This window comes from Quercus robur, chromosome 1 (genome assembly GCF_932294415.1).
Source record: "Quercus robur chromosome 1, dhQueRobu3.1, whole genome shotgun sequence".
Classification (NCBI taxonomy): domain Eukaryota; kingdom Viridiplantae; phylum Streptophyta; class Magnoliopsida; order Fagales; family Fagaceae; genus Quercus; species Quercus robur.
The window spans coordinates 48,111,197-48,138,637 of NC_065534.1; the positions used below are offsets into that span (position 1 = coordinate 48,111,197).

Consider the following 27,441-nt stretch of genomic DNA (forward strand, 5'->3'; position numbering starts at 1 on the left):
TTTTTTAAAGTTACTATTCAGCCAATTTTACCATCCGTATCATCATCCTTCTTTTCTGTGATTTAAAAAAAAAAAAAAAAAATTCCGACACTCTACACTCTCTCCGTTCCGTTCTGTTCTGGTCACTCTACAGTCTATATGCAGATATACTCTCTGTCTGTCTCTATGTATATAATAGTATATACATTCTGGCAAATCAGGGGTTTTTAGGGATTATCTATCTCCAGTCTTAAATTTAGGGTTTTGACTCCATTACAGCTACAGGTAAACAATTTTGTGATTTTCTCTCTCCTAGGGTTTTGCTCTTATACTCAGTTCGGACTTCGAATTCAAGAACTATTAAACCTTTTTTTTTTTCAGTGAATCTTCACCACCATGAGCAGCAGTAATAGAGCCAAGAACTTCCGCCGCCGCGCCGGTAACGATAACGACGACAACCAAAACGACGACGCCAATCTCTCCTCCTCCTTCACCACCACCACCACAACGACTGCCCGTTCCGCCAAACCAAAACCAAAAAAACTCCTCAGCTTCGCAGATGACGAAGACGCCTCCGCCGCTGAAACACCCTCCTCCACCTCCAAGAAAACCACTAGTAACTCCTCTTCTCGCCCAACAACCAAACATAAAATCACTTCTCTCAGAGACCGCCAATCGGCGACCGCCACAACCACCTCCTCCAATGTTCAACCCCAAGCCGGCACTTACACCAAAGAAGCCCTCTTAGAACTCCAGAAAAACACTCGAACACTTGCGCCTTCTCGTCCGGCCGTGGCGGCCTCTGAGCCCATCATAGTCCTCAAAGGCCTCGTCAAACCCTCCTCTGAACAAGAATTGGACGACGAAGAAGAAGATAGGCGTAATGCTGAGGATACCGAGGCGAAATTGGCTTCGTTAGGGATTGGAAAACCTACGAGGGACTTGTCGTTGTTTCCTGATCAAGCTACTATCAATGCTATTCGTGCCAAGAGGGAGCGGTTACGGCAATCACGTGCCGCTGCACCTGATTATATCTCATTGGATGGAGGCAGCAATCATGGTGAGGCTGAAGGGTTGAGCGATGAGGAGCCAGAGTTTCGTGGCCGAATTGCAATGTTTGGGGAGAAGAAGACTGAGACAGTTACAATGAAGAAGGGCGTGTTTGAAGATGTGGATGAGAGGGGAATTGATGTGAATTTTGGGAAGAAGGATAGTGGTGAGGATGAGGGAGTGGATGAGGACGAGGAAGAGAAGATATGGGAGGAAGAGCAGTTTCGGAAGGGTTTAGGGAAGAGAATGGATGATGGGACGGGTAGAGTGGCTGCTGTGACTGCTACTAGTGCTGTTCCTGTTGTTCACAGTGTGCAGCAGCAGCAGCAGCAGCAGCAGAAGTTTGTTTATCCTGCGGTGATGAGTGTGTCAGGAGTGCCAAGCATAGGTGGGGCAGTTGGAGCCTCACAAGGTTTGGATGCCATGATGTCGATACCCAAGCAAGCTGAGATTGCTAAAAAAGCTTTGCAGGAGAATGTGAAGAGGCTCAAGGTATGGAATACTTGTCTCATTGCCAAATTGAACCTGAGAATGGTTTAAATATGTAGTGATATATTATGTTCTTATAGTATTTTCTCTTTTGTGCTGTATGCTAAAACATCAGAGCTAGTAAGTTTGATAATAATTGGTTATGAGTGGCTTATTGTTGTTGTCTGATAAAATCGGTTTCTTATTTATGAGTTTTTCGCATATGAGTGCCTTTGAGAAGAAAAAAATTGTAGAATATATAAGTTTAAGAGTATAACCTTAAGAAGAAAGAACTGGTTAGATGCAAAATACATATTTCCGTTTGAAAAAGAAGAAGCAAATTAACATAGTAGAAATTCTATAACATTTAAGAAGTATTCTTTTCATCTCAGCCTGTAGATATAAGTGATTATATTGAAGTGACAGCAATAACTCCATAAATCTAATTATTTACAATCAACACCTAATAATTTTCAGAAATTTCTGTAATCATCATGCATATACATTAGTTATGCATTGTTGAATTAGTTGCCATTTTGAAGTTTCTGGCAGTTAGAAACAGCAACAAGGTGCTGTGGCAGTTTTATAACCTATTATAGGTTGAAGAGAGGCATCGGAAGCTCTATCTGTGTAGGTGAATGGAAAATGGAAATGCTACTGGAAATAAAAATCTTCATCTCATTAGACAAAAAAGTTTGTTTGTTTTCAAGCTTTCTTTGTGATCTTCTGTATTTGAGTTCTGAAACTATGGGTGGTTCCATTTTCTTTTTTCTCGAATCCAAATCGTTTGAATTTTCTGTGGAAGAGGGTGGTTCTTTCTTCTTGTTACGCATTTTTGAAAGATATAAGGATTCTCTCCGATCGGTTTTCATGGGAAAAGAGAGTGCTTTTCGGTTGCTTACGTATATTGAGGATCACTTGTCAAATACCCGTCCTGATAACTTTGCTAGAACCTTCAGGGATGGTAATAAGGTTTTGATTTTGCAAATGGGATTCAATGCACATGGAAGCTTTCTTATGATCTCTGAGCTTCTGCATGGTCGTCGGAAGGGCCTCATCATTGTACCAGAAGGAAAGCTGGGTAGTGGGTGGAGAGGTTTTGGCTTTCATCTTCGCAAGGCCATTGCTCCCGTCTCTCCTGGCGTCAAGTTGCCACCTCTTTCTGCCCCGTTTCCGTCATTGCAAAAGTCCAGAAAGCATAAGTCTTTTCTGGCGGCAGCGGTGGAAGGTGATCGGAAATCCTTTGGTGGTAGTAGAACTGGTAAGCTTGCAATGCCCAATATTCAAAATTCTATCAAATCAAATCTAGCTCACAAGTCTAGATTGAGCAGTCAGAAGTCTCAGAGCTTGGATTTGCGTGATAGGGGTGCTGGGCAGGTAAGCACAGTTCCTGAGGATGAAGTCACGCTTAATCTTCAGGATGACGCTCTTACAATGGCTGACTCTCCTCTCTCGCTAGAAGTTTCTTTACTTTTGGTACGTGGGCTGAATGGCAAGTGGGACATTAAGAGTTCAAACATTAAGGAAGTGGGCTGTTCTGGTGTTGGGCCCTTGAAAGATGTCTTTAAGCCCAATGCTCTTGCTGAAGCCCCCCCACTTAACCCACCTCATGTTCCCAAACTTAAGCCCAAGACTTCGTTGGTCTGGCAGCCCAGAAGAACTGCTTGTAAAGAACTTCTGACTACCATGTCCTGCCCGTCGCGAGAGACCCATTCTCCTGATTGGTTAAGTCCTGGCGCGAGATCCTTCCAGTCGTCGCCGTGCCCTTCGACTTTGCCTCTGAGGTCGTCGGTGGTCTCCGATGTCGCCGCTGCCCATTCTCTCATATCCGACATGTCCGTCGAAGCCAGGTTTGAGCCACCGGCGACGACGGACTCGAATCTTGTTTCCGATGTAGCCGAGTCTGTGCTTCTCGGCTCCGACGAGTCCGAGGAGGCCAGGAATGGGGTCTCCGATGTCGCCGCTGCCCATTCTCTCAGAACCGACAAGTCCGTCGAAGCCAGGTTTGAGCCACCGGCGACGACGGACTCGAATCTTGTTTCCGATGTAGCCGAGTCTGTGCTTCTCGGCTCCGTCGAGTCCGAGGAGTTCAGGAATGGGTCGGTTTGCTCCACAGTTCACGATGAGAGCCTAATGCTTGATCCCCGACTGTTTCTCCAGGAGCATTCCGGCATTTTTGACAAGAAATGGGGAAACTCGGAGCAGTGGTTTCTTGAATTACGCGATGGGAGGAGGGTTGAGGTTCCGGTGCAGATTGCTTTGCCTCCTTGTGAAGCTACAGAGGTTTTGGAAAAGCAACAACAGCTTGTTACGTTGGAATTTTCTGAAGTCACGAACATGTCTTTGGCTCTGTTCGAAGAAGATGATGTTTTGGTGGAGGATTGGGCTTCGGATTCCTTCTCAGAGGAAGCTAATCAGCCCCTAGTGGTTGATCCAATTGCTTTTTCTCTACCCTTGGCCAAGGAGAAGCAGTCTCTTGTAGATGGGGATAGTGTTGTGGGTGTGGACACTTCAAGGAGTCAGGAACCTTACTCCGTTTGGTTTCAAAAGAGATTCAATAACTTTGATAGCTTCCTTGGCACGTCACTTGTGGGTTTAGAAGATCAAGCAACAGAATTTTTATTGGCTGTTGAAGCTGAATTATATCGGAGGGCTGAGGTGAAAAAGAATTCATGTGGTTCAAAAGGTTCGGGGGTGAAAGGTTTAAGAGAGTTGAAAGGGTTGTTTAGTTCTATTAATTATGGCTCTTCATCTTCTAGGCGATGTGGTATTAATAGGAATCGGGTTCTTTCCGTTGCTCAATGAATTTAAAGCTTATTTCCTGGAATGTCAGAGGTCTGAACGAAGTTGACAAGAGGCTTCAGATTCGTAACTTGTTGCGATCCTGGAAGGCTGATATTGTGTGTTTGCAAGAGACCAAACTAGAGTGGATTACTAGAGGTACTGTTCGAAGTATTTGGAGTTGTCCTTATGTCAATTGGTTGTACCTGGGCTCTGAAGGTGCTTCGGGAGGAATTTTATTGATGTGGGATAGCCGGGTTGTGGAAAAGGTGGAGGAAGCGGTGGGGCATTTTTCAGTTTCTTGCAAGTTTAAAAATGTAGGCGACCAATTTGAGTGGGCTTTCACAGGTGTATATGGGCCTAATTTGAACATTAGGCGTAGGTTGATGTGGGAGGAACTAACCGGGCTGATCAGTTGGTGGGATTTGCCTTGGTGCCTTGGAGGGGACTTTAATATTATCCGCTTTCCTTCTGAGCGTTTGGGGGCTGCCAGCTTCTCCAGGTCTATGTTTGGTTTTTCTGACTTTGTTTCTTTGCATGGGTTGTTGGATATTCATATGGAAGGGGGCCTTTATACCTGGTCTAATACTTCCTCAGCTTCTAGGCTAGACCGGTTCCTTTTCTCCCCTCTTTTGGCTGATCACTTCTCTCAGTTCACCCAAAAAAGGATGCCTAGAGTTCTTTCTGACCATTTTCCTATTTCGTTGGAGGGTGGGTGTCAGCGAAGAGGCAGAATTCCCTTCCGTTTTGAAAATTTGTGGTTAAGGGTGGATAACTTTGTAGACAAAGTGAAGGAGTGGTGGGCTTCCTATTTGTTCCATGGTACCCCTAGTTTTATTCTTGCTAAGAAGTTGGCTGCATTGAAGTCGGACTTAAAAAAGTGGAATGAAACTGAGTTTGGCAATGTCACTTTTAAGAAACAGGCCCTTTGGAGTAAGTTGATTGATTTGGATGCTAAAGAGGAGATTCATAGTCTATCTGCTGAGGAGAAGTTAGCTCAATCTAACCTTCGTTCAGATATTGAAAAGTTGACTCTTATGGAAGAGACTAGTTGGAGACAAAAGTCTAGGGTGTTGCATTTGAAAGAAGGGGATGCCAATACCAAATTCTTTCATAGAATGGCTAATTCCAACAGGAAAAATAATGCCATCGAAAGCCTTATGGTTAATGGTACTTTGTCGTCGGATCAGGGTATAATTGCAGACTACGTTTCTCATTTCTTCATGAATTTGTACTCTGAGCAGCAGGTTGAGCGGACGTTTCCGGATTCGTTGGTTTTTCCAATGATATCTGGGGAGAATGCGGATTGGTTAGAGAGGCCTTTTGAAGAGGCAGAAATCTTTGATGTTATTCAAAGTTTTCATGGTGATAAATCCCCTGGTCCTGATGGCTTCCCTATGGCTTTTTTCCAAGCTTGCTGGGGGATTGTTAAGCCGGATCTCATGGCTGTTTTTCATCATTTTTTTGCCAATGGTCAGTTTGAGAAAAGCTTAAACACAACTTTTGTTACTCTTATTCCTAAAAAACATGCAGCTAATGAGATTGGAGATTTTCGGCCCATTAGCTTGGTTGGGGGGGTTTACAAAATTATTGCTAAAGTTTTGGCTAATCGTCTCCGCTTGGTGATGGGGGATATAATCTCTGCATCTCAGAATGCTTTTGTGAGGGGCAGACAAATCCTTGATCCTGTTCTTATTGCTAATGAATGCCTTGACAGTAGATTGAAGTCTGGGTTGCCGGGGCTGATTTGTAAGCTGGATGTTGAGAAGGCTTTTGACCATGTAAACTGGAATTTTCTGCTTCAGATGTTAGAAAGAAGTGGTTTCTCTGCCAAATGGAGACAATGGATTCGCTTTTGTCTTTCTACTGTCCGCTTCTCCATCTTGATCAATGGCTCTCCTTGTGGTTTTTTTGGTAGCACCAGAGGCTTGAGGCAAGGTGATCCGTTGTCTCCTTTGTTGTTTGTTTTGGTGATGGAAGCTCTTGGTCGTATGTTGGACAAAGCAGTGCTTGAAGGTCGCATGTCGGGCTTTAGTGTAGGTAACTTGGAGGGAAGATCCATGGCGGTGTCCCATCTCCTCTTTGCAGATGACACGCTTATTTTCTGTAAGGCTGATTTAGATCAGATTTTGTTCCTTCGCATGATTCTTATTTGGTTTGAGGCGGTGTCTGGCCTTAAGATCAACCTGGGCAAGTCAGAATTGGTTCCGGTTGGGGTAGTCAATGATTTTGACCTTTTCTTGGTTGTTCTTGGCTGCAAGCAGGGCTCTCTCCCTTTGAAATACCTAGGTCTTCCTTTGGGAGCTAAATTCAAGGATAAGTCTATATGGAATCCTATTCTAGAGAAAATGGAGAGGAGATTGGCGGGTTGGAAACGTTTATACTTATCCAAGGGAGGTAGAGTCACCCTTATCAAAAGCACCCTATCTAATCTACCCACTTATTTTCTTTCTTTATTTCCTATTCCTGCTAGTGTGGCTAACCGTATTGAGAAGCTCCAGCGGAACTTCTTGTGGGGCAGTCTTGGAGAGGATCCTAAAATCCATTTGGTTAAATGGGCTACCGTTTGTTCTCCTATTTCTGCGGGTGGCTTAGGGATAAGGAAGATTAGACTTTTCAATGAAGCTTTACTTGGAAAGTGGCTTTGGCGATTTGGGGTTGAGGTAGATGCCCTTTGGAGGCAAGTGATAGAGACAAAGTATGGTTGTATGTGGGGGGGCTGGTTCTCCAGAGCTGTGATTGGCCCTTATGGTGTTGGTTTATGGAAACATATCAGTCAGGGATGGCCTTCTTTCTCTCACCATATTATGTATGATATTGGCGCTGGATCTAGAGTGAAGTTTTGGCAAGACCGGTGGTGTGGAGAGACTTCTCTTGCTGTTAGATTTCCAGACTTGTTCAGATTTTGTAGGAATAAGGATGCTAGTGTGGCTGAGCTTATGATGTTCGCTCATGGTGTCCTCTTTTGGGATGTGAGATTCATTAGGAGTGTGCATGCTCGGGATCTAGAGTCTATGTCCGACTTCATGGCTTCTATTTATGGTTCGCATATAAGGGGGCGAGGTGAGGATAAAATATGTTGGATTCCTAACAAAGTTAAGGGTTTCTTGGTTAGTGGTTATTATAGAATTTTAGCTGGCACCGCTTCCATTGGGTTTCCTTGGATAAGTATATGGAAGCAAAAGATTCCCTCTAGAGTAGCTTTCTTTGTTTGGACTGCTGCTTTAGGGAAATGCTTGACGATTGATAATTTACGTAAAAGGAAGGTGTGGATTCTAGATTGGTGCTACATGTGTAAGAGAAATGGTGAATCGGTTGACCATCTATTTCTTCATTGTCCTTTTGCTTCGGATCTATGGTCTATGGTTTTGGGCCTTTTTGGAGTTTCTTGGGTTATGCCGCACTCTGTTCTGGGGCTGTTATGGTGTTGGCAAGGCAGCTTTGGTCGTCATCGAAATGGTTATATTTGGTCCATCATTCCTCATTGCTTATTGTGGTGTCTTTGGAGGGAGAGGAATAGTAGATGTTTTGAAGATACTGAGAATTCTATTCCTGCCCTCAAGCTTCTCTTTTTTAGGACTTTAAGGGATTGGTTGTTTGCTTTGCAAGATAAATCTTTCCCCTCTTTTATTGATTTCCTAGACTCTTGTAATTTTTGCATTTGATTTCTTTTCCCTTGTTCACTTCCTGTGCACTAGGGTGTTCCCTTTTTTATCAATATATCTTTTACTTATCAAAAAAAAAAAAGTTTGTTTGTTTGTTTGTTTTTATTTTATTTTTAATAATTCGATTGTGGGGGGTGGGGGGATTTGAGCCCTAGATGTCTCATTGAAATACTTGAAGGTGCCAATCAATTGAGCTGCAAGGCTCTTGGTGCCAACCATTAGACAAAAAGTGAATGAACTTTGAGGTAACTAAGAATGGGGTGGAGAGTATGGTTGTGGGTTTAAGACCCATTAGATGCATGTGTAACTTACAAAAACAAATTGTAGCCGTTCATTTGTGGCTGTCATTAGGTCATAAATAGCTAGGCAACTGCTGTACTAATCTCTATTATGTTCAGAGATGGCTGGAGAGTTTTTGTTGGTGGTTGGTGCCATTGGTTAGGTTATATTGATGCATGCTAATAGCACCCACTATATAATGAGACTTCGAAAGAAAAAGAAAACTAAGTATTTGAACAGACTTGTCTTTATCTAGGTTCACTTAGTTAGAGGTGAAGACCTCAATAGTTGGGAGATGGTGGGTTTGAACATTGGATGCGTTTGTTGGATACATCAGGAGGTGTCAATTGAGCTACAAAGCTCTTGTCTTGGCCTTCAAATATTGCTTGAATGGTGTCTTCATTTTTTATTTGAAGTAACGTGTTTGTTGCATAATGGAAGAGGGTTAACCCTAGACCATACATGTGTACATTTTTCCTTTTTTTTTTTTGGCAAAATTGTCCATGGGTATGAAACGAAGTGTTGAAATGACATATATATTAATAATGTTCTGTGCTTTTAGTCTATGCATATATCTCCATACTTTAAACTTACTTTCTTTTTGTTTGTTTCTTTAATAAGGAATCTCATGGCAGAACCATGTCTTCATTGACAAAGACTGATGAAGATTTGTCTGCCTCATATGCGAATATTACTGCTTTTGGAAAGTCCCTGTCTATTGCCAATGATAAGTTCATTTTTATGCAAAAGCTTCGCCAATTTGTTTCAGTTATATGTGACTTTTTGCAGGTATGAATTTATCAAATTCTGTCCAGAATACTTGTGTGCTCAACTTCTCTTCTTTGCCTTGTACAGGATAACAAATTTTTTATTTTTATTTTTTAAATATAATTAGTAAACATTCTTTTGACAAGTAATAAGAATAGTATTAATGAAGGAGAAAAAACGAATAAAGCAAATGCAAGATGTTCATGATGGTGAACACAAGAAAAAGCAACAAACAACAACAAAGATAGAAAAAGCAACTTATGGGACAAATCTAATGAGAAGAAAGAAACTCAATGATGGAAGAACAATTTGAAGCACCCTAGCACCTAGACCAATTAAAAAGAGTTCTTTGGCATATAACAACAAAGATAGAAAAAGCAACTTATGGGACAATTCTAAGAGAAGAAAGAAACTCAATGATGGAAGAACAATTCAAAGAACCCTAGCACCTAAACCAATCAAAAAGAGTTCTTTGGCACAAAGCTTGTAACTGAATAAGCGATTTCTCTTTAGTCTCAAAAGAGCACCGATTTCTTTCCATCCAAACAATCCACATCAAACAGCCAGGAACTATATTCCATATGTCCGAATTAAATTTCCCTAGCCAATAACTCCAACAAAACACCAAACTTTTCATAAAACCTGGCATGACCCATTGGATCCTGAAAACCTGAAGCATAGACAATGGAGGAGAAGATGATCTACTAATTTCTCGTTACAGCAGCACATATAACACCGATTCTCCAAAGAGGGACCCCGGAGCATCAAATTTTCCAAGGTAAGGATCTGTTACAAACTTATGAGTAGAACTCACTCTTGAAAACTGGCTTGCAAGGGAAGGGTGCTCAAGAGCTTATAAACACATGGTTAAACTTATACTTAATCCATGAGGGACACTAGGATCATAACAGATCACCACGCTTCGCAGTTGACGTCCACGACGACTTTCTTTAGCAACACTGATCCGATGGTAGCCCATTCTCTTTTGGTGGCTCCGTTCACCTATCAGTTGGTCACCCCTTTCGGGATTTGACTATAAAGCCGCAACTTATTTTATCTCATACTCAATGAGCTTTGCCTGATTAATCGAGGTGGTGGTTGGCTCTGATACCAGATGTTACAAACTCATGGGTAGAACTCTCTTTTGAAAACCGGCTTGCAAGGAAAGGGTGCCCAAGAACTTATAAACACATGGTTAAGTTTATACTTAATCCATGTGGGACGCTAGGATCATAACATGATCTGACCATGAACTGTTGTCCACATGTAGAAAGCCACTCTTTTAGGAACCTTTAACTTTCCATATACCCTTCCAAGGGAAACTAGGGATAGAAGCACCCTGGATCTTATTGTAATTGGACCAAATATCAAACTTACCATTCCTGTTAAGACACCAATGGGAATTGTCACACCCAACACCCCTAAGAATCCGAGATTGAATGAAATCAAGGAAAGAGAAGGCAACTTCTAATTCCTTATCATGAAAGGTCTTATAAAAATCTCAAATTTCAAATTCTATTATTTCCACCCTCCGAATAATACAAAACATTAGAAATGCAACTTTCCTTGTCATTTGAACACGCATATAACTGAGGATAGAGCATTTTAAGTGAGATATCCCCAACTCACCTATCATGCCAAAAAAGAATGTGAGAGCTATCACCCATCACTAGGGCCAAATGTTTGGAGAATCTCTCCCAACCTTCATTAATACTATGCCATAGACCACATCTGCGGGCCCTTTTGCATACTTTAGTATTCCACCCTCCTTGACCCTCTCCATATTTAGTGGCAACAATCCTCTGCTAGATATGGGTTCCTTATTATGCAAACCTCCTTAACCATTAATAGGGCTTGATTGAAATGCACTAACTTCCTAATCCCTAAACCACCCATCTCTAAAGGTGAACACACCTTCTCCCAAGCCACCAAAGAATATTTGAAACACGTTCCAACTTATCAGCCATAGCTACATGGATGGTAAATAAGGATAGGTAGTACGTAGGAAGACTAGAAAGGGTACTCTTCAATAGAGCAAATTTACCACCCTTAAACAAATAAAGAGGATTCCAACTTGAAAGTTTCTTCTCTATCTTCTCCAAAATAGGATTCCAAATGGATGCTATCTTAAACGGAGTACCCAACGGCATTCCCAAATATTTCATAGGTAGGATACCCACCCTGCACTAGAGTGTATTAGCCAAAGCATCTATATTACAAACCTCCCCAACCGGGACAATCTCACTCTTCCCCACATTTACTTTCGAACTAGTAAAAGCTTGAAAACAAGACAAAGCTAGCCTAATGGATAGCAACTGTTTTCTAGAAGCATCATAGAACAAAATGGTATCATCTGCAAACAATAAATGTGATGTGCGTACCCCAATGGAGTTAACTAGTCCCACATGAAAACCACGAAGAAGACCACTCTTCTTAGTTTTCTTCAGAATTCGACTTAATACTTCCATAATCAAAAGGAAAAGAAGAGGGGACAATGGATCACTCTGTCTAAAACCACGAGAACTTCCAAAAAAACCTGTCGGGGATCCATTCACAAGAACAGAGAAACGAACAGTAGTAATGCAAGCCTTAATCCACCCCTTCCACTTCACCCCAAAACCCATCCTATTCAACAAATAGAATAAGGCATCCCAATTCACATGATTGTAGGTTTTTTCTATGTCCAACTCAATGTAGTCAAAGGCACCCTTAAGGTGCCAAGGCCTTATATCGCCTGAGGCGAGGAGGCGCCAAAAAGGTGTTAGCTCGAGTGAAGTAAGGCGCCAAATTCTAAATATAGTTATTTTACATATAGGGTTCCAATCTAATGTATTTGATGTATAAGAATATTATATAAACAAATCTGACTCTATTCCTAATGGATAGGAGCTGGTCCATAAAACCAGTTTTTGGGTTTGAATCCCAACTAAAAATTTAGTCTCCATCCAAATATCAACTAAGTCTGAATATTAAACCATAAATCACCATTAAAAAATTAGTCTCCATCCAAATATCAACTAAATCTGAATATTAAACCAAAATATTGTTCATAACTTCATATTAGAAAGAAGAAAACTCCTAAACAAAACATTGAATTTCATGACTATCCATGACAAAACAAAAGCATTTGAAGATTGAACATTCTAATAGGCTAATAGCTTGAATGTGGTTGTTAGTTTTAATCTAAAGGTCATCATCAGACTCTTCACTCAAGTTTCCATCACTTTCAAAACCACTTGAACCAAATTTATAACCATCAACATTCTCTTCCTTGGTCTCATCAGAATCAACATCTTCCTCCTCAATATTTGGTTGTGATGTTGAGGCCTTTGAGCTAGCCCTTGATTTTGTTTGGAATCTAGTATTCTTCCTTGGTTCTCCAACACCAGCAGCTCTTGCTGCTACACCCCATGTCAAACCATCATCATCATTATCAAAAACCAACTCATCTTCAATATTCATAGATGGTTCGGACCCATTTCCCCTAACAACCATTCATTACTTTCATCTATATCACCTAAGGAGATGGGATCAATAACATCACGCTTATTATATCATGCCTTAATCTTTTGATTATACTTCACAAAGACCAGATCATTTAGTCGTTTTTGTGCAAGTCTATTCCTTCTTTTTGTGTGAATCTACAAGCATTATGAAAACTAAGTATTAGACTATTAGTGAATAATTAAACCTTTGAAACTTTCTATGAAATAAAGTAGTTCATCAAAGGATAAAATCTACTTATTATACTTAAAAACTCCCTTGCTCAAACACGCTCCAATTACGCTCACAACAAACTCCACAATTCAGCTATGTTACAAAAATAAGTATGAGTAATGATATATGATATATCATAGAAGTCAGATTTTTTATTTTTAAAAAGTGCCAGTGTTCTAGTCATTTTAAGTTAGATATAAATGCTTTCTTACCTGGAGCCCTTGTCTTTCTAGATCTTTTCCACCAATGGAATGCCAAAGAGTCCTTCAGCTTTCTTATACATGGATAGCTCAAGCATGATCTTGTCTTGAATTTCAGTTCTAGGAACTAGTTTTTCTATACAAGCATACAATCTTGCTATAATTTCTTCATTTTTCTCTATCTCAAGATCGAAATAGAAATACTCTGGATTCAAGAAATGACCCGCTACATGCAGAGGCAGGTGTAGTTGACATTCCCATCTCTCATCAATGATTTTAAAAATATTTGAATACTTTTCTTCATTCTCATTAAAAGCTTTTATAATAGCTTCTTTGGCCCTATCCATTGCCTCATGTATGTAACCCATAGCCGGTTTCCTCTCATTCAACAAGGCAAAGAACTTGAACAAGAGGGTCCATAATTTTAAGAATGTAAACTATAGTATTCCAAAAAACAGGCATCAAAATCGTTTTTGCTTCTTGTTTAGCCTTTGCTTCCTTTGCCCATTTTCTACGAACCCACTCCTTAGAAGTAAACATGGCCCTTAAGTTATGCTTTTGCTTATAAATGGATTTTAATGTAAGATATGAAGTGCAAAACCTAGTTTTCCTAGCCTTAACTAGCTCTCTTTGGTTTGTGTATTCTCTCATCATATTTAACACACCCCCATGGTTGTAGATATATTTAGTCAATTGAATGACTCTTTCCAAAGTTTTTACAATTCTAGGAATTTTCCCAATGTCCTCCAATATAATGTCAATGCAATTTGTAGCACATGGAGTTCAATACAAATTTGGCCTTTTTGCTTCCAACAACTTCTTAGCCAACACATAGTTAGATCCATTATCTGATACTACTTGGGCTACATTAGCCTCCCTAATCTGATCTACAAATGCATCAAGTAATTTGAAATTTTTTCCCTAGTTTTCATAAAGATGATGCATCAATTGACTTCACAAACATGGTTCCAGAGGGCAATTCACCAAAAAGTTCATCAAGGTCCTATTGGTTCTTCTAGTCCACCAATTAGACATGATAGAACAACCATATTTCCTCCAATATTTCCTTGTGATCACTCAATAACTCATTTGTGTAAGCCACCTCCTTTTTGAGAATTGGAACTCTTAACTCATGGTAACTAGGAGGCTTCATATTTGGACCATACTGCCCAATAGCTTCAATTGCCCATTTAAAGGCATCTAAGTGAGCAACATTAAATGGTGTACTGGCTAGATAAAATAGCCGGCCAATATACTGGCAAGCTTGTGCTCTTTTCTCAAATTTATCATTGATGTTAGTTTGCTTCATCTTACCATGTTTCCTAAGCTCAACCACTTTTTTTGGCTTTAATGTCACAAAAAAATCAATGGGACCTTTCAATTTTTTAAGACTGACATTAATTTCACAGGTTTCACTTGGGTGCTACTGCCAACCCCTCTCTTACTAGAGCATGATTCATTTCCTTTTTGGATAACTTCTACTTCCTCTACCTCATCATCATCTACATCCTCAATTTCAATCATATTATTTATATCATCAAATTCAGGCATCTTGTCATAGTTCACCTTCTCTGTCATATAACACGCAAGCTCTTTTCTAATGTGATTAGGACATTTTGAACACTTTGTAGTGCTTTCAAAATTCCCCACTTGATGCTGCTTTGCTCTATGTATCCCTTCCTTTGTGACTTTATTACAAAAGAGGCAAGTCACTAAATTTTTGTCTTCACTATTAGCTAAATAATTATATTTCCATCTTGGATCTTTTCTCTTCCCATTATTTGAAGCCATTCTACATATAAAAAAATGAAACCCAATACAATACATTTAATAGGATTCTATTAAAGAATAGCTAGCTATGTATCATTTACTATGGTTTAAGCTCTAAAATTGAGTGAAGTAATGAGTTTGAGAAAAGGGAAAAATACAGGAAAAGAAAATAGAGAAAAAGATAGTGGAAAGTTGCTATGAGATAGTTAGAGTCTAAGAGAGAAGGGTAAAGGAAAAAAAAAAGCAGAGAAAAAATAGAAAAGGAAGAGTTGCTGCAGATAGTTAGAGTCCAAGAGAGAAGGGAAAAGGGAAAAAAAAAAAAAGCAAAGAAAAAGCAGAGAGGGGAGAGTTGCTGGAGACAGTTAGAGTCCAAGAGAGAAGGGTAAAGGAAAAAAAAAAAAAAACAAAGAAAAAATAGAGAGGAGAGAGTTGCTAGAGATAGAGAGTCCAAGAGAGAAGAGTAAAGGAAAAAAAAAGTAGAGAATAAATAGAGAGGAAAGAGTTGCTGGAGGCACCAAGGCAGTGAAAGAGAACTCAGGAAAAAAAAAAGTGTAAAAAAAAAAAAAAACTAAAAGAATAGGAAAAAATTACCTGATGTTGGTTGATTGCTGGCAGCCACTGGCCCACTCTTAGTGGTACTTCTCTTCCAAACCCTAGAAGAAGAAGAAGAAAGACCAATGCTTTGCTCTGAAAGCCGTTGAAGAAGAGTTGTTCTAGAAAATTCTTTTTGGATCTTTTGTTTTATGGTTTTTTTATTTTTTATATTAATTTATTTGAACTAATGGGTGATAGCTCATCCCCACTAAGGATAACAAGTTTAAAACCAACCTTGCACCCCTTTAAATTTACAAAACATGCCATCAGTGGCTTTAAAATGCCAAAATTTACCGAGGCTCTCGCCTCTTGTCTAACAAAATACATCTGGGTGAGCGGCTCACTAAAGGTGCCTCATCTTAGTGCCTTTGAGGCGCTTTTCTGGCGCCTGGCCTTGCTTGGGCGCCTAGGTGAGTGCCTGGAACGCCTTTAACTACACTGGTCCAACTTACAAGCCACATTTGGTGAATGACACTTCAACCTACTATCTAGGCACTCATTTGCAATAAGCACTGAGTCTAAAATTTGTCTCCTACCAACCAAGGAATTTTGAGACTCAGAGATCAAACTGTCTAACACCACTCTCAATCTATTCGCCAACACCTTAGACATCACCTTGTACACAGTACACACTACCCACCAAATTGATAGGCCGAAAATCCTTAATATTTATAGCATTATTTTTCTTGGGAATTAAAGAGAGAAAAGAGGCATTTAGAGACCATTCAAACATAGAGTACCTATGAAAGTACTTAAATACAACCATAACATCAACCTCCATAACACTTCAACATTTGTGAAAAAAAGCCACTGTGAATCCATTCGGACCAGGGGCTTTATCCCCCTCCATCTTTGTCAGAACCTGAGTAACTTCTTCTTTTGAGAACTCCCTCTCAAGGGACAACCTTTCATCCTCTCTAATACAAGCAAAATCCAACTCATCCACAGTTGGATGCCACACATCTGTCTCTGTATAGAGATCTTGATAGAACTGAACCACTTGAGAACTTACAACAGATTCATTCTCATATAAAACACCATCTACCTCTATGTTCCTAAAGTGAGTAGCTCTTCTATGAGAATTCGCTAATCTATGAAAGAAGTGTGTGTTGTTATCTCCCTCTTTCACATACAAAGCACGGGACTTTTGTCTCCAGAATGTCTCTTCCATAGTAGCTAAAACTTCAATATCACCTTTAACTTGTGTTCGGCGAGATTGTTCCTCATGTGAAAGGCCCAGTAGTTCTTCCTTAACATCCTGACCCAATAATTCGGACATCAAACTCTTCTTCCTAAAAGCCAAATCTCCAAATTCCTCCTTATTCCACTTCTTTAGGTCTTCTTTAAGAGCCTTTAATTTCTAAGCCAAAACAAAACTTGGAGAGCCCATAAAACAATACCCTTTCCACCATTGTTGAACTCTCTCAACAAAACCTTCAACTTTTAGCCACATATTCTCAAACTTAAAAGCATAACACCCCCTACCAACACCACCAACTTCCACCAAAAGCGGACAATTAGAAATAACACGAGGAATCACCCTTTGAGACACATTTCCAAAATTATCCACCCAATCCACAGATACTAAAGTCTTGTCAATACGGATATAGATTGCGGCTCAGAATCCCTAAACCAGGTGAAACAAGCCCCATCTAATGGTAAATCCACTAGGTAATTACTCCCTACAAAATCCTAAAAAGCAAACATGGTTGGGCTGAAAGACTCACAACCAAGCCTCTCACATGGATATCTAATGATGTTGTAATCTCCAAATAATAACTAAGCTGTGGTCCACCGAACATGCACCCTGGATAACTCCTCCCACAAAACAGCCCTATGTTAGTTTGCATTGGGACCATATATACCGGTGCAAACCCATTCAAAACCATCTAATACTCTCCTAAGAAGTACACTAACAGAAATTTGACCAACAAAAACATCAATTTTCTCAACCACCCGCTTATCCCAAAGCAGTAGAACCCCCCTGGATGTTTGAACCGCATCTAGGACAGCCCAATCAATGAAGGGACTACCCCATAAGCTTCGCACAACAATAGAGTTTAACGAAGGAAGTTTAGTTCTTGGAGACATACTATATCACACCGCCTTTCCTTAAGGAGATTCTTACAAACGTCCCTCTTCTGAGGGTTATTCAATCCCCTCAGGAGGGATTTTGGTTATGTGGGATAGTAGGGTAGTGGAGAAGTTAGAAGAAGTTGTGGGGCACTACTCAGTTTCTTGCAAATTCAAGAATGTTGGTGATAATTTTGAGTGGGCATTCACTGGTGTTTATGGTCCTAGTGTGGACAGGGATCGTAGATTGTTGTGGGAGGAGTTGTTAGGTCTTCATAGTTGGTGAAACGTGCCTTGGTGTGTATCAGGGGATTTCAATGTTGTTCGTTTCCTAACGTAGCGATTAGGGGCTGTTAATTTTACTCAAGTAATGCATGACTTCTCAGATTTCATTTCTGTGCATGGTTTGTTGGATCTCCCTATGGCAGGTGGTAGGTATACACGGTCCAATTCCATCCCTGTATCCAGGATAGATCGATTCCTTTTTTCTCTTGATTGGGAAGAGCATTATCCCAATATGTCACAGAGGAGGTTGGCTAGAGTCTTATCTGATCACTTTCCAATTATCCTTGAGGGTGGTGCAATTCAGAAGGGACGAAGACCTTTTCGTTATGAGAATATGTGGCTCTAGGTGGAAGGTTTTGTGGGGAAGGTGAAAGATTGGTGGGATTCTTATCAATTCCAAGGTACACCTAGCTACAGAATGGCCATGAAACTAAAAGCCCTGAAGGCAGACTTGAAGAAATGGAACGAATTGGAGTTCGGAAACATGGCTGTAAAAAAAATACAACTGTGGAGTGATTTGAATGCTTTGGATGCAAAAGAGGAAGTGGTAGTTCTATCAGAAGAGGAGAAGTTAGAAAAGGCAAGGCTTTAAATAGAATTTAAAAATCAGCCTTTTGGAAGAGATTAGTTGGAGGCAAAAATCAAGAATGTTCTACTTGAAGGAAGGGGATAGCGACACAAAGTTCTTTCATCAAATGGCTAACTCACATAGAAGAAACAATGCAATTAATAATCTCAAGGTTGATGGGGTCCTGACTTCTGATAAAAAAAGTATAGAGGATTGCATTATTCAGTTTTATAAAAATTTATTTACAGAACATAAAGTCTATCGCCCACATCCGGTTGTGCTGAATTTTCCTGAAATCTCTGATGACAAGGCTGGTTGGTTGGTGAGGCCTTTTGATGATGTAGTAGTTTTTGGGGTAGTTAAAGACTTTGAGGGGGATAAAGCTCTTGGCCCAGATGGTTTTCTTATGGCTTTTTTTCCAAGCTTGTTGGGATGTTATCAAATTAGATCTCATGGAGATTTTTCAAGTTTTTTTTGAGAGAGGTCAGTTTGAGAAAAGTTTAAATGCAACCTTTATCTCCTTGATTCACAAAAAGTTAGATGTAGTAGAGGTGAAAGATTTTCGGCCTATTAGTCTGATAGGGGGGTTTACAAAATTATTGCTAAAGCATTGGCTAATAGGTTGAAAGAGGTGATTGGGATGTTATTTCGAAGTCTTAAAATGCTTTTGTTAAGAATAGGCAGATTCTAGACTCATGTCTCATTGCAAATGAATGTTTGGATAGTAGGCCGAGATCAGGAATTCCAGGGGTGTTATGCAAGTTGGATGTGGTGAAGGCTTATGATCATGTGAATTGGGGTTTCCTAATGTACATGCTTGAGCGGCTTGGGTTCCCAGAAAAATGGAGAAAATGGATTTTTTATTGTATATCCATGGTCAAATTCTCAGTTCTGATTAATGGAGCTCCATGTGGTTTCCTTGAAAATTATAGAGGCTTACAACAAGGTGATCATTTGTCTTCATTATTATTTGTTGTTGTTATGGAGGCAATTAGCAAAATGATGGATAAGGCGGTGACGGAAGGTTGATTGTCTGGATTTAGTGTGGGAACCTCCACAGGTGATCACTTATGGGTATCTCATCTTCTTTTTGCAAATGATACCTTGGTTTTGTGTGATGCTGATATCGACCAGATGCTGTTTTTGCACTTGATTTTGTTATGGTTTGAGATTGTATCGGGATTGAAAATTAATTTGGATAAGTTTGAACTAGTTCCTGTGGGAGTGGTTCCAAATTTTGAGATGTTAGTAGACGCTTTAGGTTGTAAGCAGGGCTCACTTCCTATGAAATATTTAGGCCTTTCATTGGGTGCAAAATGGAAAGATAGAGCAGTTTGGAATCCCATCATTGAGAAGGTGGAAAGGAGGTTAGCAGGATAGAAAAGATTGTATCTATCCAAAGGGGGGAGACTTACTTTCATAAAAAGTACTTTATCCAATTTACCTACTTATCTCCTTTCCCTTTTTCCAATTCCAACAGATATAGCATATCGTATAGAACAACTTCAATGAAATTTTCTTTGGGGTGGTTTAGGAGATGATCCTAAACGTCACTTGGTGAATTGGTCCAAGGTATGCTCTCCTATCTAGTTTGGGGGTCTAGCAATTCGAAACTTGAGATACTTTAATGAAGCACTATTGGGAAAATGGTTGTGGAGATTTGGGTATGAGAGAGAAGCGCTATGGAGAAGGGTTATAAGGGCTAAATATGGAGTTGAGGAGGGAGATTGGTGCTCTAATTCTGTTCCAGGCTCCTATAGGGTGAGTTTATGGAAAACTATCAGTAGTGGTTGGTCTACTTTTTCTCGCTACATTTAGTTTTAGATTGGAGATGGGACTAGAGTGAAATTTTGGCATGATGTCTGGTGCGGGGATAATCCTTTGAGTATGTGTTTTCCAGATTTATTCAGAATCAGTAATGATAAGGAGGCTTATGTGGCTGATCTCATGCAATTTCCCAATGGGGTTATTTTTTGGGACTTAGAAATCCTACGAGAAATTCATGATAGGGAATCAGATTCTGTTTGTTTTTTGGAATGTTATATATGGAGTCTCATTGAGAGGTATTGGTGAGGATAAGATGTGTTGGACAACTGCTAAGAGCAAGGGTTTTGAGGTAAGCAGTTACTATCAGGCTTTGTTGGGTGTATGTACTCAATCCTTCCCTTGGATAAGTATTTGGAAGCAAAAGGTTCCTTCCAGATTTGCATTTTTTGTTTGGACTGCAGCTTTAGGAATGATCTTGACTATTGATAATTTACGTAAGAAGAAGGTGTTGATTCTAGATTGGTGTTATATGTGCGAAAATAATGGAGAATCGGTAAACCATCTTTTAGTACATTGTCCTATTGTTTATCAGTTGTGGTCTATGGTGTTCACCTTGTTTGGTATCCACTGGGCGATGCCAAAGACTGTAGTTGAGCTCCTTGCTTGTTGGCAAGGAAATTTTGGTCATCATCGTAATGGTGTTATTTGGATTTCTGTCCCTCATTGTTTGATGTGGTGCATTTGGCAAGAGAGAAACAACCAGTGTTTTGAAGATTCTGAAAGGACTATAGCTGATTTAAAACTTTTCTTCTTTAAAACTCTATTGGACTGGATGTCTATCACAGGAAGTCATTCTATTTTTTTTGTCTATGTTTTGATGGATGCTTGTAATTTATGTATTTGATTATGTTGGTCCCCGGCTGTATACTTCCTGTATACTTGGGTGACTGATTATTAAGTTCTTGAATAAAATTTCCTTTACTTATCAAAAAAAAAAAAAAAAAACTTTTCAATGGCATGTCTCCACCCCATTGATCATGCCAAAATCAAACCATCTTCTACGACATATTGCATAAATTTTGAGAATAAATCCCATCCACTTCTAATCAAACCATCTTCTACTTCACACTGGATAAATTTGTTCCAAGATCTTCTTTTCATTTATATTCAACTGTGAATGTTTTGGGCCTTCTGGCTCTTGACAGCCCAGCATCCTGTACCATGTTCATATTCAATTTTAATTTCCCCAATTCCTTTACAAGTTTGCCTACATTGTTTTGGTCTTAATATGAGTGGATAATCTAATCCAGGGACTAGGTCCTCTGAATCTGTCATGAATTGCCTTACAGGTTTCGTCATAGCAGCCCTTTCAGGTTAGTCCCTTTCCGCTTTCCCATACAAAGAAACACAACACCGAGGAATATTACACTTGCAAGCAAACCATATTTAGCTTCTCCAAAAGGTCAAAAGAATTCTCATTCTTCACATATTAAAAAAGAAAAGAAAAGAAGTATCATTCCTGACCACTTATAATGGTAGGGTAAAAAGCTCTGGGATACGTCCTCCAGGTTGTCTAAGAACCAGGTAGGAGATTAAACCCATATAAACTAGAGACTGTTTCCCATGATTGTTCTTATTCTAAGTATTGCCTCCATGATTTCGTGTGCTTGGTTTGGTTTCTTAATGAATATATATATATATATTAGTTCTAGGATGGGTGACCTCCTGGGAAGTCCTTGTATTGCACCCTTTTTCTTTCTCAATAAAAAATTTATTACCTATCAATAAACACTTTGGTTATAGGCTTCATGCATGCTCACTGTCTTTGCATTTTATCTTTCTAACCAGTGTGCTTCAGAGGTATTAGTAGAACTGTGATATGGGTTCTCTTGTTATATCATCATCATTCTCTCTCACCCTCATCCTCTCCATCTCTTTTTTACTTTTAAAATTTTCAAAGGCTATGAGCAAGGTCCTGCCTTTTTATCTGTGTTTATGAGTGTGCTGTTACCCCTTACTTTCAGTATAAAGCTCCCTACATTGAGGAACTTGAAGAGCAGATGCAGAAAATTCATGAAGAACGTGCTTCAGCTAATTTGGAAAGGCGGGCTGCTGAAAATGATGATGAAATGGAGGTAGAAGTAGCTGTGAATGCAGCAACATCTGTTTTCAGTAAAAAAGGTAGTAGTGCTGAAATGGTTGCGGCAGCCACTAGTGCAGCACAGGCAGCATCTGCTGCTGTAAGAGAGCAAACAAATCAATCGGTAAAGTTAGATGAGTTTGGTAGAGATATGAACCGGAAGAAGCATATGGACATGACAAAGAGGGCTGACCACCGGAAAGCTAGGTTTGATTCTAAGAGAATTGCATCGATGGAATTGGACAGTTCAAATCAAAAAATAGAAGGCGAGTTAAGCTCTGATGAGAGTGACAGCGAACTTCAATTATTCGAACATCGCCAAAAGTCGTTGATCCAGATTGCTGACGAAATTTTCAGTGATGCTGCTGAGGAATATTCTCAACTTTCAGTGGTTAAAGAAAAATTTGAAAAGTGGAAGAGAGATTATTCAGCAAGCTACCATGATGCTTACATGGCATTAAGTGTTCCTGAAATCTTTTCTCCATACGTGAGACTGGAGCTGTTGAAGTGGGACCCACTCCATGAGGATGTAGATTTTTTTGATATGAAATGGTATTTGACTAACAGCTCCAGTGCTAGTTTAAAAGTACCTCTTTTTTTTTTGTCCTCTGTTCAGAAGGATTCGCCCTTCTGGCTGGGTTAAACTTGCTTGAGGCTTAAGCCACTTGTAACTTTTCCTGTTCAATTAACACATCACACACAGATTTGTATTATATGAGTACTTGTTTTCTTAAGTCCGTTGTTTATATTCAGTGTTTCTTTGCTTCTTCAGGCATTCATTGTTATTCAATTATGGTGTGCCAAATGATGGAAGTGATTTTGGATCCGATGATGCTGATGCTAACCTTGTCCCTGAACTGGTGGAAAAGGTAGCACTCCCAATTTTGCATCACGAAATTGCCCACTGCTGGGACATGCTCAGTACACAAGAGACGAAGAATGCAGTTAATGCCACAAACTTGGTTACAAATTATGTTCCAGCTTCCAGTGAGGCTCTTTCAGATTTATTAGTAGCTGTTCGCACTCGTCTAGCTGATGCTGTTGCTAATCTAACGGTATAACTTATCAACTATCAAACTGTTTATAATATGGTTTTTTCTTTTCTAATTTTGATTGTAAATTCAAGAAACCATGATATGTTCACTTCTAATGCTCTTGATATTGAATCTACCGTCACTTCCAATTCTTAGGTCCCAACATGGAGCCCACTTTTATTGAAGGCTGTGCCAAGTGCTGCACGAGTAGCAGCATATCGATTTGGGAGGTCTGTTCGTTTGATGAGAAATATCTGCTTGTGGAAGGAAATTCTTGCTTTGCCTGTTCTGGAGAAGCTTGTTCTTGACGAGCTTTTGTTTGGAAAAGTTCTACCTCATGTACGAAGCATTACAACAAATGTTCATGATGCAATCACAAGAACTGAAAGGATCATTGCATCTCTATCTAATGTATGGGCAGGTCCAAATGTCTCAGGTGAACGCAGGTACCTACAGTTATTCTCATCTTGCCTTTAAATTAACCTTGGGAGTGATCTCCACATATTACTTTTTATGCAAGGAGCACAAAGAAAATTGTTTTGTTGATTTAGTTTTATTTAATTTTGAAGTCAATTATATTTCTATGACTGGTCAATTGGATTTTATTTATGGTCTTATTAGTTTATATGGTTATGAGTATTTTATTTAATTTTCTAAAGTCGTTATTTTTATAATTTGCCTAGAGCCTTGTAGCTCAACTAGTACTTTATGGTGTTTCCAACACAACATTCAGGGTCCATACTGTGTTATTAGCAAAGTCCAGCTGCTAGTGTTACATAGCTCAAACAACCTAAATCCTTCCACTGTCAACACCTAAACAAAATTTAAAAAAAAAATCAATGACCCCTGTGTAGTGGTCTCTGCTCCATCATATAGTTGCTGCCGCCCAGAGATTGCTGAGACCTCAGCCCATACAATTTGATCCACCAAGTAGCAAGGTCTTCATTGCCCTATAGCATATGAGCTGTGGTCTTTGGTTTTTTGCTTGTTTGGAATTCATTGGGTTATGCCACATAGGGTTATCAAGTTGTTCGAGTCTTGGCAAGGTAAGTTCAGTTGACATTGCAATATTAGCTATTTGGACACTTGATGTGGTGTATTTGGTGAGAATGGAATGCTAGAAGCTTCAAGGGATGTGAATGGTCTATGCTTGACATTTAAGTCTTATTTCTTTTAAATTCCCCTTCAATTGAGTTTGGTCCTGCCATCTGTTTTTTGTTTTTCCTTTCCTGTTTTACATGATCTTTATAATTTTGGTTCTCGATTTTTACCCCTATAGTACATTCTCAGTGTACTTGGGTTGGCTCTACTTTTTAATAAAATTTTACGTTACATATCAAAAAAAAGTAGCAAGGTCTTCGACCTCCAACGACTCCAATAGACAATCTCGGGCCTTCCGGCCTGATTTGTGGTTCAATTACTTTTCAGTTGTCTTTTGATAATGTCATCTTAGTTGAGTAACAAAGTATTAAGTAACAAAATAAAAGGCTTGTTGCATGATCTGCCTGTCAAGCCTACAACCCATGATTGGATAAGCCTTGGTTATCTTGGGTGTCCAATCAATTATGCCTTTCATTCCTATCCTCTATTGAGGTAGCCTCTTGCAGTTAGGGGTGTCGATTTGGGTTAGCGTGTTGTGTCGAGATAAGGGTATTCGGCTAAATGGCTCAACCCAAATATGACCTGTTAATGAAGTGGGTTTACACGACCCACTTCACACACTTAATAAACGGGTCATGTTGTGTTGACATAAATGTGACACGACTCATTTCAACCCTGCTTAATATTAAATAGGTTGGGTTGACACAAATTCAATTCATTTAACCCGCTTCAAAAAAAGCATCGGATTAATATTGTTATAAATTTAATAAACAAGAAATTTAATACAAATTCATAACATCAAAATACCTAACATACAATTTGGAAGTTAATATTAACATCAAATGCATAAAACACATTGTCCAAAAGTTCCAATTAACATCAAAGTACTTAATAAATATTAAGTCCATAATGTAGTATCATCCATCTTGAAATAAGTTCTTTACATCTCAAGAGAAGTGCATACACTACTTATAAAAAAAAAAAAAAAAAAAAAGTGCATATACTTCAACCCAAATTCAAAATAACATAGTTCAACAAAAATATAACATCCATCTAGAAATAAGTACTTTACATCCCAAAATAAGTGCATACACTTAACCCAAATTCAAAATAACATACTTCAACAATAATATAATATCTAAAGAACTTGCCAAATGATAAGTATAAAAAATAGAACATAGTTTATGTCTCTCTTATTTTCTTTTTAAGTTTAAAATATAAGTTGGATATAAAAGGTAATTGGCAAATCTAAAATAAAATGAATATTTATATGTTATATGAGTTAAACGGGTTGTGTTAAATGGATTATTTTGGGTTAGCACAAATAAATTGACGTGTCAAACGTGACACTTGCGGGTTGACCTGCTTATGACACGTTTCTTATCATGTCATTTTCAGGTTGACCTGTTTATGACCCGAAAAAGGTCCAACCCTAACCTATGTTGTGTTCGTGTCGTATTCATAGGTCGTGTCAAACATTGACACCCTTACTTGCAGTTATATCCTGGGAGAGTGCTACTGAAAGCCAAAATGGTTATTATGTGAATTAACAAGATATCTTATAAAAAAACACAAAGTGAACCTTTCTGACCATAAGATCTAGAACAGATGTGTATAGTTAATTATACATTGGCTGTTATTTGTTTTTTTAATATCGTCTATAAAAAAGAAAGTTCGAATTTTTTTGATAGGTAATAATATTACTGTTCAATATCATTGAAGGCTATGCTAAGGTTCCTAACCTTTTTTTTATTTTTCTTCTTTTTGTTAATTTGAATATCCAGCCACAAGTTGCAAGCACTGGTTGATTATTTGCTGCTACTTGGAAAGACCCTGGAGAAAAGGCATGTGATTGGTATTACTGAGAGTGAGACGAGTGGGCTTGCCCGGCGATTGAAGAAGATGCTGGTTGAGCTCAATGAGTATGACAATGCTAGGGACATAGCCAAGACCTTTCATCTGAAGGAGGCATTGTAATATTTGAGAAGCTTCTCTTGTGTTACACAAATGGACTACAAGGTTTGCTCAAGATGAAATTGCAGGATAAGCTCAAGAAAAACATTGAAGGCCAGGGCCGTGTGTCAGACTTAACATTCGGATGAGGCACTTGAGCAAGCACCATGCCCTTAAATATTAACGAGGAACTCTGTGCCCTCATTTTTCCAAGGTACTTTGATCAGAGGCCTGTGTCTGTCTTGACCTTCAATTCTCGTAGAGGTTTTTGAGGAACCCTCTCCTTCATTGTGCCATGGTACTTCATTTGAACTGTTGGCTGCCCGATGGTTCCTAGAATTGTAACTTTAGGCATTTATGGATGTATCTATTATTTCCTCTAATCTTATTTTTATTCTGGCGGTAGAGGTAAATGTTGCTAAATTTTTGAGAGGCAATAATGTGCTTCTTTTGTACTTATCAAAATATCAAAAATAAATAAATAAATAAATAAAATTACAAATTAGGCAAGATAGCTAGGCAGCCATGTGATTAATAACATGAACTTGACTATACCAGATAGGTGGACGGTTGCCCATGCTAGGCCTAGACCCATAATTATAAGAAAATGGCGATTGAGTCATCAGGTCCAACTAAGTATTCATGATGGAATTATCTCATTTTTCTAGCCTTGAGCCTTCGAGTAAAAAAATGGGAACAGAGTTTCTCTACAAATTAACCCTTCAAACTTATCATATATTTTTATATTGACTGTGAAATTTGAAAATTTAACTGTTAAATTGCATGTTTTTATTATATTCTTCATTCTTGCAAAATTTCAAAAAGATTAAAGATCAATTGCTATGTCATCAAACAAATTTTAAATTTCAAGTTTTTGTAATCTAAAATTGTGTATAAAAAATAAGTTTATTGATCGAATAGTAAGTAACATTCAAATTGAATGAAATTTGACATGTACATTAAGAACATAAGAAACATAAAATTCAACAGTTAGATTTTTAAAATTCATACTCGAAAAAGAGATACATGATAAGTTTGAAGAGTTTCTCTCCAAAATAGTTTGAAGAGAAATTTTGTTCATAAAATGGAAAGGTTTATTACCATTTATGTGGGCTAAGATTTAAGGAAATCTTGTTCTGCATAGTATTATGTAAAGATCCCACAAACATCGAGACTAAAGTAGAGGAAAAAGAGAATGATAGTGCATCAGATGCTATAAATACCATCAACATTTGTTGTGATGAGAATA

The 27,441-nt window shown here is 38.9% G+C and overlaps 1 protein-coding gene across 1 annotated transcript; it reads left to right on the forward strand.

The window, feature by feature from the left end:
• Window positions 1–26,706, forward strand: LOC126690844 (transcriptional repressor ILP1). The gene is made up of 7 exons (XM_050385970.1): window positions 1–264; window positions 361–1,521; window positions 8,844–9,011; window positions 21,989–22,656; window positions 22,877–23,159; window positions 23,295–23,584; window positions 26,024–26,706. The coding sequence occupies exons 2-7, from the start codon at window positions 376–378 to the stop codon at window positions 26,214–26,216; spliced, it is 2,748 nt and encodes a 915-aa protein (XP_050241927.1). The 5' UTR covers window positions 1–264; window positions 361–375; the 3' UTR covers window positions 26,217–26,706.
• Window positions 26,707–27,441: the final 735 nt, after the last annotated feature.